Source organism: Aythya fuligula, chromosome 1, assembly GCF_009819795.1.
Source record: "Aythya fuligula isolate bAytFul2 chromosome 1, bAytFul2.pri, whole genome shotgun sequence".
Taxonomy (NCBI): Eukaryota; Metazoa; Chordata; class Aves; order Anseriformes; family Anatidae; genus Aythya; species Aythya fuligula.
The window spans coordinates 126,814,835-126,827,084 of record NC_045559.1 but is presented as its reverse complement, the minus strand read 5'-3'; the positions used below and the strand labels follow the sequence as shown (position 1 = coordinate 126,827,084).

The window sequence follows — 12,250 nt, the reverse complement described above, 5'->3', positions numbered from 1 at the left end:
GCTTACATATTATGGGTGTTTGCCTTATATAATGGCATTGACGATGCTAACCATATTACCAGGGGTCAGGAGCAATGGGTACTGGTCATATGTGTGCATGATGAGCATCTACAGCATGTGTAGGATGCTTTAGAAATAACATCAGACTGTTCTCTCTAATAAACACACATCTCCAAAGAAAAGTCCCCACGGTGGTTTCTGGGGGCTGCCCCCCAGCTCTGTCTTAAAGAGTGAGCTGTCACACTGAAGTGATGAGAGGGCATCTCTTCAAATTTAGCATGTTGTGTATTCAGCTGAAATTTGTGATCACAGCTGAAATTACAGATTTCTGATATTAAATGGGTTATGATGAGTATTTGGCTAACCTGGGACTCAAGCATCATTGTCTTTATAAAGAGCAGTTTGTGCATGAATTGTTTTGGAAGAACTGGGTAAGAGTGAGAGGGATAAGGGAGATCCAGCTAGTTTAAAAGCGTGGTGAATCCATGAAACTGCAGGCTAGTGTGAAGCATTCTTCTACAAAGACAGTGTATGAAAGAGCATTCCTCTGTGTTGTTACAGATCAAAAAGGAAAGTTCTTGGGAGAAAGGACTCCGGAGACCTGTCTGTCAGGAACAGATTGAGAGCTTCCTCTGGGACAAGCAGCCAGCCACCCGCCAGCAGTACGCTGCCTGCCAGCAGCGCGCCACCTGCCAGCAGCACAGGTGCTCCCATAAGCAGCCAGAGGTCCCCCGGGCTTATATACAGGAACGCCAAGAAGTCCAACACATCTAACGAGGAGTTTAAGCTACTGCTCCTTAAAAAGGGCAGTCGGTCTGATTCTAGCTACAGGATGTCTGCCACAGAAATCCTGAAGAGTCCAATTCTGCCCAAGTCTCCCGGAGAGCTGACGGCGGATGCACCCCAAAGCCTGGACGAGTCTCCCCAAGCGGCAAGCCCCGATGCGCTGTCCCCACTGTCCCCCTGCTCCCCGAGGGTCAACGCGGAAGGATTCTCCTCCAAGAGCTTTCCCATGTCAGCATCTTCGCGAGTGGGGCGCTCCCGGGCGCCGCCAGCAGCCAGCAGCAGCAGGTACAGCGTGCGCTGCAGGCTGTACAACACACCGATGCAGGCCATCTCGGAGGGAGAGACCGAGAACTCGGACGGCAGCCCCCACGATGACCGGTCTTCTCAGAGCTCAACATAGGCTGCCAGGGACTGCTGACACCACGTGGGTTGTGTAAGGATGTGAATATAAGAGGCCAACGCTGTAGCAGTCGAAGAAATAATAATAACAATACTTGCAGGGCAATATCGATGCTTAAATGTGTTTGTGTTCGTCAGATGCTGGGGAAACAGGACTACAGCTGTAGCTATTTATTGCTCTACATTTTCCAAAAGTAGAAAGATATGCTACGCCTATTCTGTTTTCTTTTAGCTTCATTTCATTTATCCCACTCTCATTTCTGTTGTCACTGTAGATTTCAAGGCTATACACTTTTCGTAGAGTTCAGAGAGACTTTTTGTGTTTTTTTTTTTTCCCAGAAGTTGCCCATCTAGAAAGAAATCCCTCACTGTAGTGCTTCCCTAGGGAGAAAAATAAAAAAGCAAATGCTCTTGAGGATTGGTATTTTTCTACACTAAAATGAGCTGAAACAAAATTTAGAAGAAATTAACAAAGCATATGTAAATATCATATTTTTGATAGAAATTTGTAAATAGAATTATCAAAAAGTGGACACGTGGCAAACAATTTACCGCATAACAACTTTGTTTATAGACGACAAAAGAAGTCAAATGTAATAACTGTATTCTGTGAATACCATTTTCATATCAAGCATAAATTCACATGGCCACCAACAACCACGTTCGGTGCCATATAAGCCTCAAAGATGACATTTAACAGTTGAAAGGAATTCTCCACCTTAGCTAACAAAACGAAAAGGCTGAGATCGGATTAAAGCAACCATTTGTCTTTCTAACATAGCTCCCAACAAGCTAACTGGAAAGTGCAGCTGTGAGTTTCACCGTGATAACCAGCTGGGAAGGCAGGCGTGCTTCTGACACAACTAAGTCATTTCTAATACGAAGCCCCAAACGGTCCCATCTGACGGTGTCCCCTGGGCCTTCGTGCTAACAGGGATTGCTTGGGCGGGAATAGACGTGAGGAAATAGTACTTCCTTTCGTATTCCTATTAGGCTATTGGGATACATAACACAGTCATAACCTGGTAACTATAATCTTTAAACATGATTAGTTTCTGGCTCTTAAGGGAAACAAATAAATTATAAGCATGCAACAAGCGCTTTCAATTTATCAGTAAATATCTGCGATGAGTTTTCAGTGAAGCTTTCTCTTTGTGCTGATGAGATTCATGCTACCTAAATATTTACAAAAATGACACTGTGAAAATGTAGCTGGGAAATAGGTATGTGTATGCATTATTTATATTCATTGCGAATCCGGGAAGGGGAAAGCTCTGGTTCATTGTGCCAGCCTCATACAGTTTGGATTTTGTCTGGGTTCACCAGAAACGTGCAACAGGGTGGGGGACTGGGATGGGGAGGGAGAGGAGACAAGTCAAAGCAACTGCTTTGATACAAATGAAGGCAGGGAAATAAAAGCTGAATTACTTGAAGTTACTTGAATTTTCTTGTCTTAAAACTGAAAGGACTTGTACTTTTAAACTTAACCCACAAGTTGCTTTATGCTTTTAATTTCTAAATGAAATAAAACCAGTCGTTGGCCTGACTCTCCTTTGGGCCATTGTGGTTTCCAATGATGTAGCCTGACCATGCTACTCAGAGAACAAGGCCCTCTTTGTCCAAAATTTGTGCAGTTGGTGTTGTTTGCTGTAGGATATGCTTTGGAGTAGAGGAACAGAGGAAAGGTTAGTGCAGAGAAAATATTACAAGAAGGAATTTGGTGTGCAGTAGGACAGGTTGAGTAGGATGGCAGAAGGAGCGTACTTTGGTACTAAAGAAATCAACTGAAAGCTGGCTTTAAGCATAAGTAAATAATAGGGAAGTGGGATGTGTGAAATGGGTTTTTCCTTTTTTTTTTTTTTTTTTTTTTTGTGTGTGTGCTTTTATTCATGTAATGCATAAAGCTGAGCGTTTTAAAAGAGGGCAGATTGTGTTTTTAAGAGGAAGGTTCGACCTAAAGCGGTTATGATTTTAAAGAGCTTGAGCAAGTCAGAATGGTTTAACACAAATCCTGAATGTTATTTCCCATAAGGTTTGTGTCTCATTTTGTCTAGCGTTTACCACAAGAAATATATAATTCAGGGTATCCTACCGTCCTCCTGTGTAGTCTGGTTGTGTGCAGTATGCCAGATGGAATCACTATGCATGTGGTACGTGTGTTGGGAAGAGGGGTGGTAAATCAGCTAAAGGGCTTCAAAACAGGGAAGTCTAAAGTAGTATTTAAAAAGGTAGGTGGGGTGAGGTTTGGAAATTACAGGCTAGTCACATTAGTAGCTTAGTTAAGAAAATAAGTCTAAACACAAGTGAAATGAATGAATGGGAATGTTTTAATAGGAATTGTATAGCATATAACAAAACACTTTCTGGAGAACATGAGTAAAGGAAGTTTAGGTATTGGGCAGAAACTCCTTAGTTTGTCATCTTAAGTAATTTTCCCTAAAATTTTACCAGGAGCTCTTTTATAACACGTTTGCCCTTAAAGGTGTTCTACGTGCTTTAAAAAATCATTCAGAACTGTAAAGAGAATACAAATGAATTGACTTTGGTGATACCACTTTTTATTACCTGTCAACAATTCAATAGGTGCCATATATAAATATACACTAAAATGTGTTTTGACTTGAATTGTGAGGCAATCCTTCACATACAAAATGACCAGAGAACAATCACATTGAAATATAGTCTTATTTTGTGTAAAATCTATGAGGGGCTTTCTTCCTATTTTCTATTCAGTGGATTGAAACCCAAACAAAGCCACTGTGAATCCACTGTGAAGAAGAGAGTTCATAACAAATGTGGGAGGCAGTGGAAAAGAAATGGAGGGAGACCCCTTCGGTGTTGCAGGTGTGCCTCCGAGGCACCGGAGGACAAGCTGTAGAGCAAGGGGAACATCAGACAACTTGAAACAGGGCACAGGACATGCCTGATGGCCACCAGTGAACCATCATTTCAACCTGTTGTTCCGTTGTTTGCACTGATGTTCTGGAAATGATTTTGGAAGTTACACAGCTGTGTGTTCTGAAAAGTAACATTTTCTTCCCCCCCCCCCCCCCCCCCTTTTTTTTTTTTCGTGGCAGCATAGAGAAGATGGAATAGTTGTAGCAAATAAAGCATATATTTGCTTTTGCCAAAGGTCAGTGATTGAGTGCATTTGCTGCAATGGTGGCAGATATAGAGAAATACTGTAGGTTATGACTTAAAGAATTAAAAAAAATAAAAAAAAAAAATTAAGAAGGTTACAGTGTAACTATTTTGGTATTAGCACCAGTTCATGCTGGCAGAAAAGACAATGGTTTATGGACTTGCATCCATTTTGTATTTTTGTAATATTTGTAAATATGAACTTTTTAAATTGTTGCAAAGATGGTTTCTTTTGTAAAATGTTTTCAAAGTTTACATTAAATCCAAGCCTTTGTATATTTTAGAGCTGTGCAACACTTTAAGTCTTGTATTTATTTTTAGTAAAAACGGTGACAGTTTCATTGTGAACCCCTCTCAAAAAATGTGTCGGAAAAGTTTGATTACCTAGAAAGTGTGTATAGAAACTGCAAATAAACGTGACTGCAATTAAATCACACCTTCTCTTTACTTGTAATGAAATGTAAAGTCTGATCTACTGGACTATGGGTACAGTTTTTCCAAAAGCAAGTCTCAGTGCATCGCGCCTTTCAAACCTCTTGATCTTGTTTTCCCTTCAATTTAAGTTTTTGTACAAACCAAGTAAGGGAAAAATCTGTATCCAACGAAAACCGTCACTGGGTTTAAGTGGAATTTAGCCCCCAAGTACAATTTTGCCAGAATATAAAGACTGCTGGATTTGCCTAAATTCTACAGGGGACAAAAGGTTAAGCAGGAAAGAAGGGAAGCAGGGATGAAAAATAATGGAAAGACTGCTACTTGATCTTTGGCTGGAAAACAAATTGCAGCACGTAAGACCCAAGGCATAAAGCATCCAGTGACTGAACCTTATCGCATAAAGCAAGCTGTAGCCAAAAAGGAAGGTGATAAACTATGAACATAAAATAAAGTATCATTTGCACTTCTAAGTTTAAGTCATTTTTGTTAGTGGGAGATAGAGAAGTCTGAACACGGGTGCTAGGTGGGTTAAATGTTCCAAAACTGCATACCTGCAGGAAGAGGGGGAGAGAAGAAGCTTTTGTTTCATCTGCCATTCTGTCAGTAGTTTTGCAACCCTGGACACGGGTACTTAGAAAGCGCACATGGACCAAAGCTGAAATATGGAAGTCTAGTGCCTTAGAGTGGAAAAATCAGCCTTGGGGAACACAGCTGAGCTATTTGAAATCGTGCCTCGCAAAGATACGAAGATTTCCCCTATGGGTGTGGTACCAGAGTGGTCTCCAAGTGGGAATCAGCTTCTATAACATTTGTTTCAACCAGATGGTCAAGCAGTTAATGGCTATGTAGATCATTTGCTGATGTATATTACGCGCCTCTCCCAACCCTGAAGTACAGATAAGCAAGAACTGTAGGACGAGCTTAGCCTACAGAGGCAGGCACAATCTGGTTTTTATCTGCTCGCTATACACTTGTGTATTTTTTTCATGCTCAGTGGAGAGAAAATTAAACATTAGACCTCATAAAATATACCCCTTGCTTTTTTATATAGACAAGCTGAAATCTTTGTAACTATTTACAACATATGTGAAGTTGGTGACTTTTTTTTTTTTAAAGCCTTTGCAAAATCCAGGCTTCAGCGTGTACCTTTGGGTACACGTACACAGCATACCACAGTTGAGCCTGTCCGGTGGTAATATAAACCAGATACTACATGGAGCATCACTGCATATACAAGCGCTTCTCAGGTTGTGCCTTCCTGCTCGGCAAAGCATCTCATCGTGCTGTGTGGGTGTCTGTGTCAATGTACAGAAACGTGCACAAAGGGACGACTTACGAGTGGGGGGTGCTTTCTGTTTGGAAGATAATAAAGCATGTGGATTAAGAGCTTCAGATGCTACAGTGAAAATGATGGTACTTTCTCCACAGGGTGGAATTCCAACACACATTACGCACACCCCCCCAACAACAGATCTACCTCTACACTTCACCCACTGTGCAGCACACAGGGCCCCGCCATCCACACGGCTTTCTGCCTGCTGGGCTGTTCCAGCACGGGGCAGCAACAGGCAGAACTCTTGTTTTACTACCACAGTTTCAAATTCAGCCTGTGTGAGGGCCAGCCCCGTCAGCGAGGGACACTCCCAATATCAAATGTCTACGATGAGGTCTTTTGAAGAGGCTGTTGCGCAAAAGCAGGCTGACAGCCCCGGGGATACACCACAACGCATACCTGCACCGAGGGAGTGTTAAGGCCATGGGTGGAGACACCTGAAAACACGACAGCACTTTCTCAACTCAGCAGCCACCCGCAGGAGAAGGAAAGGTGGTTCCTCCAAAGGTTTCGGAGCCTTCGTTTGAGTGTCAGGGCTTTTAGGTGTTTAAAATGAGATTTTTAATATAAAAGCATTTCCTAGATCTCGATCGTTAATAGTGTGTATGTCAAGCATCCCCAGCTTGTGGAGTTACACAGAGTTTGGTAAGTTTTATCTTCAACTTCTGTGCTATTGGCACTGTCACCTTTGGGAGCTGGAACCCATTCTCCACCTTAATAACCCTTCACCATTTCAGCTCCCACAACAAACTCCTCTCCTGGGGAAGAGAGCAGCCAAGGGCTGGCTGCAGCCCTAGCACTGATTTCCATAAACCTATGTTTGGCTGTGTTAATTACACCCCCCTCCTTTATTTCTTTACTTGGTGACAGAAGCATGTATTTACTGTTCTGATTCTGGGATTAAACTCAGGGTGACAGGTTGTTGACCCAGCTTGTCCCAGTTGTGTTTTTAACTACTGGCTTCTAGGTATTCTCCTGAAACTTTTATAGTGCCCAACCTTATTGGTCATAAGAACTCTTCAGTGGTTCTCCTAAGCTCCTCGTAAGACTTGAGGGGTCTGGAGAACAAGTCTTACAAGGAGCGGCTGAGGGAGCTGGGATTTTTCAGCCTGGAAAAGAGGAGGCTCAGGGGCGACCTTATTGCCCTCTACAGGTACCTTAAAGGAGGTTGTAGCGAGGTGGGGGTTGGTCTGTTCTCCCACGTGCCTGGTGACAGGACGAGGGGGAATGGACTAAAGTTGAGCCAGGGGAGTTTTAGGTTAGATGTTAGGAAGAACTTCTTCACTGAAAGGGTTGTGAGGCACTGGAACAGGCTGCCCAGGGAAGTGGTGGAGTCACCATCCCTGGGGGTCTTTAAAAGACGTTTAGATGTAGGGCTCAGTGATATGGTTTAGTGGAGGACTGGTTAGTGTTAGGTCAGAGGTTGGACTCAGTGATCTTGGAGGTCTCTTCCAACCTAGATGATTCTGTGATTCTGTGAGTTGTTGAACGCAGGTTATCCAGCTCTGTGGACTGACGATGTCTTCAGTTACCTCAGTATGAATGGGAGAGTTTTCATATCACATCATCTGGATATACTCCTGAAACAGAAAACAGGGGATGTGTATTCATGATGAACCCACATCCTCCAACACAGGCTCAAGGTCAGGATAACAAAACAGGCAAGCAGCTAAAGACAGGCTTTCCCACTTGATTCACCTGCATTGACATTTAAACTTCCCCAGAGCTGGAAAATCACAAAACCACTATGAATGTTAAAGCAATTTTATCCTATAAAAGAGATATGCATTCTCAATGAAGTTTTCTGTTTATTCAAATGTTAAATTCAAAAGATGCACAGAACAGCAGTGGTAGTGACAGTGCTAGGAATAGATACAGCAGCTTTTATTAATTTTCACTCTGGATAAATAGCTACCAATTTTTTTTTTTTTAACAGAACTTTATCCAGATAGTACGTTACTATTCTTACTATTGTCATTTCACATTAAAGTTGCAAACCATAAACTATTCCTGTGAGGAAGCAACTGCATCCACAGCTCCCTTTTTATTCAGTCATCTCCAGCTGGAGCGAGGGGAAAGGCAGGAACTGCTCCTTCAGCCCCAAGAGAAAAATAACAAAGGCCAAGGAAATGCCATTTCTTGATCAACTCATAGGTCAGTTCAGACTGTTCATGCTAAGACACTGCTCTCCATGCCTAGCAGCAACAGCGAGGTAGTCATATAGCAGGAAAACAGGCTTTATTGGCAACAGTACGTGAACAAATAAGAGATGCCTTGCCCTTTAATAATGGTTTTGCAATAGTTTTGATCCGGTGTTAGGCTGTTTCCACTTTATTTTATTACTCAAAATCATGCATTACAAAAAAAAAAAAAAAAAAAAAAAAAAAGACACTAATCATTCAATGAGCTTCCTGTGGAAATTCACACTATGGTTTTCACCGAGACTGAGAAAATTGCGCAAGTAACATCACTGAAACGGTGGCTTGGTCACTTGGGTAACCAGTCACACTGAATCTAGGTCAGGTGGCTCAGATCTATCACAAGCCTCCAAAGCTGGAAAAAAAGAAATCATCAGATAAAAACATCTCTGTGAGTAAATGACATTCAAAATCTGAAGTAATTCAGTTCCTGATCACTCAAGTTTATTTATACATTTAAAAGGCTGGCACAGAACTGCAATGTTATTGCCAGTGTTTAGGGTTCACTCTTTAACAGGAATGCTGTCCTCTTAAAAAGTACCTCCTTCAGGTGTTCTTTAAAAGCTTACTCAACAGCAGATGGACAAGCCTTACATAATTTCATCATCATGAGCAATGATAACAAGTGGCTTTATTACCATTTAAGAATGTTAGAGCTTCAAAACCGGATTATCTGGAGTCTTTTCTTGGGCTTCATGCTTTCACTGTTTTCTTTTTTTTTTTTTTTTTTGGTAGATAATTTAAGGGCTGATCCAAAGCAATGCAAATGAAATATAGACCACACCCTCAAACTACTGATGCCAAACCATAACATCCTAATACTGCAATCTGTTTCTATGCATTTCATTTTACAAAGCCAGCTGAACCATCAAGCAAACCCTAAACATATACATTTAGGCTGTCATTTCTGGTACTTCTGTCAAATCAATGCACAAAACAAGTTCTGGGATCTATGAAGACCAACGTGTAACTGGAGTTAGTCCAGATCTTCGCTTGTCATTTGAAATATCCAGCAATATAAAATACCAAGTTTTAATCAAATTAAGACCTTTCAGAAGCAGATAAAGTAGATAAGCTTAGAGTCATTGGATCCAATTAAATCAAAATATAAGTACCAGAAAAGATGGCCAACAAATTAATTCCAGGAAAGTTTATGTGAAAACTGATCCAAGAAAAACAAATGCCTTGTAGATCAGGTTTTCTCACTCCTTCCGAAACTATGATTCCACATTCAAATGTATTAACTATTAGCTGACTCCTTTCCTTATAACAATCTCCTGCCTACCTCCACCTCTTTCAGTTTTCTTTTCAAATCCATCATTTCTTCTACCTGATTAGCAAGCCACTGAAACAATATTTGTATATGTCTAGCACTGTGGAATGTCTACCACTTTTTATCTTCAAGACAAAGTTTTCTAAAATCACATGGTGTAACTCAGAAATGTTTGGCCTCTAGTGTATCAGATAATACTTTCTAATTAACTTCACTTCCTAAAGATTGGATTCATCTTACCCCTTCCCCAAATATCTGTCTTGTTAGCTCCTCCAAATACCATTGTCCCACAAGAGTACAGAAATCAGATATTTGTACAAACTTTTTCAGTCTGTTTCCTTTGAAAGCCAACATTTCTTTATCCTTGTCCCGAGCACTTCCTTTCCACAGTCAGCAGTACGTGTCTCAGTTTCCTATTCAGCCTCTGTGGCCTTCCAAGATATTCCTCTTCCCAAATTGTTCTTTTCAGCGACTCCTTCTTTATACACATACAAATTGATGCCCTATCATTAAAAATAACAACAAAAACAAACAAACAAAACACCAGAAAAACAAACGAGGAAGATAAAAGCTTATCTTGAAAATGGCTGGACTCCCTATCACTTGGGCATTCTCCTGCCACCTCAAGCTTTCTGGGAAAACTAAGCTCTTGGCCTACTCAGTGCTTTTCCAGCCATGTACTTGAACTGAAAAGCAGCAGTAAATCTGACATGTTTTGGTGAAGAATCGCTTGCATAAGAAACTGGATGTATCATGTTGATGTGATTCAAGATGGGGCTTGTAGATGATGGTCTTCCACCTAGCTATCAATGTCAAAGAGAAAACAGGCTTTTAAATCCTACTAAAGATCAGGAAGGAATAAAGGAAGCATTGACTAATCCTTCAGATTCTCTCAAAACGCTTATGAGGAAACAAGGTAAAGTCTATAAATAGTCCTTTTATATGTACCTAACTCTTACACAAGCTTTCTCAGAGATAAGCAACTAACTGCACGCTATATCATCATTCTACCTTTCTCACCAATATGGGTAACAGCTTTTAAATCTTTTCTAGTTCCTTCTGCCCGGAATCTTTCAGATGTATGCTCTAAGCTTTAAATACAGAATGTATGCTAGAGGAAAATACATCGTGCTGGATCCAAGAGCCCAGGAGAGGCAAAGCTGCTGTAGCTTCATGCCCATGAGTTCAACCAGTAGTGAGGCTGAAGGCACTTTCCCCTGACATGCACACAGAGCACACACACACCACAAACATAGGCATACCTGCAGCCAGCCCCACAGCACACAAACAGCCCTCACCCAAACAGACAGCACCCATGAGAAGCACTCATCCTGCTTCTCTATGCCTGAGTAGGTTGGAGTTCACTGGTGTATCCATATATATATATATATATATATATAAAAGCATGGGTAGTGTGGGGATCCTTCCAGCAGCAGGGCTCACACCCAGTCTGCCCCATGGATCCCAGTTTCCCCAGTTGCCTAAATCTCTCTCTTCCCTTGCTGTTGGTTCCTCCCCAATGCTAAATTGTCTTGTGCAATCCCTCACGGGTATCCCATAGCGTGTCCCATACCCCTAGGCATCAGCCCCCAGTCCAAAGCTCCTCTGGTGGTGGCTCATGGGGATGGGTTCCACACCTGGCTACTGGGGATGGGGCAATGATGGGACAGCCCTGGAAGGGGCCCGAGCAGGGTGCTTCACCTACTCAGGTTCCCACCTACCCTTGTGCTCCTGTACTCCACTGAGAAGGGCTATGGAGCTGGTGAGGGGTCTGGAGCACAAGTCCTGTGAGGAGCAGCTGAGGGAACTGGGGGTGTTTGGTCTGGGGAAGAGGAGGCTCAGGAGAGACTTCATTGCTCTCTGCAGGTACCTGAAAGGAAGGTGTGGGGACTGGGGGTTGGCCTCTTCTCACAGGGAACTAGTGATAGGACTGGAGGGAATGGCCTCAAGTTGCGCCCAGGGAGGTTCAGGTTGGAAATGAGGAGACATTTGTGAAATGTGTTCATCTGATTCGTGTCAATATGGAACAATGCTAGGGCTGCAAGGTATGATGAATGTGACCTTCTGTCCTACAGACCCTTGTATATCCACAGGTCTAAGAAAAACAGAGTGGTTAATGTATATAGTTCTTGTATCTTGCAAACGAATGCTTTAGCAATTTGTGTCAATAGAGAGCTTGAAGGGAAATGTATTTGTAGGCTTTTCCTTGAAGTCTCTGGTATCTGGGGGGTTTCAGAATAACTGCTAACTATGACGACTATTGCGTGGGACACTATGCAAGTCTCTGATATCTGGGCAGGAGATTAAGGAGACGAGGAAAGCTGAAGAACAACTAAAAGACAAAGCTTGCAGGGGACACTGCACAAGTCTCTGACATACAGCCAAGCTGGACAAAGGAGAAGGACAAGAGGGAGGAAGACCATGAGCCTTCAGCACCAGAGACCCCCAGAGGGACCACCGGTGACTGATACGCATAAGGTTGGACGTGGTGCTTGGGGACACGGCTCAGCGGGTGACACCGGTGCGAGTCGCTGGCATACATTAAAGGATTTAGAGCAAACAACCCCCCCGGTCCCTGCGGGCGGCCGAGGAGCGGCAGCAGGAGGCAGGAGGCAGGAGGCGGCGGCCCCGCCCGCCCTGCTCCCGTTTGCCGGGCGCGTCGCGCAGCCGCACTGCCCGCCGACA

At 42.7% G+C, this 12,250-nt stretch overlaps 1 protein-coding gene across 1 annotated transcript in view; it reads left to right on the top strand.

Moving 5' to 3' along the window:
- NHS (NHS actin remodeling regulator) overlaps positions 1-2,521 on the top strand; it is a 242,722-nt gene extending 240,201 nt beyond the window's left edge. Inside the window, exon 9 of the mRNA XM_032180566.1 lies at positions 562-2,521. Within this exon, the coding sequence (XP_032036457.1) occupies positions 562-1,186 (625 nt within the window). The 3' untranslated portion in view covers positions 1,187-2,521. The remainder of the gene's footprint in view (positions 1-561) is intronic.
- Positions 2,522-12,250: the final 9,729 nt, after the last annotated feature.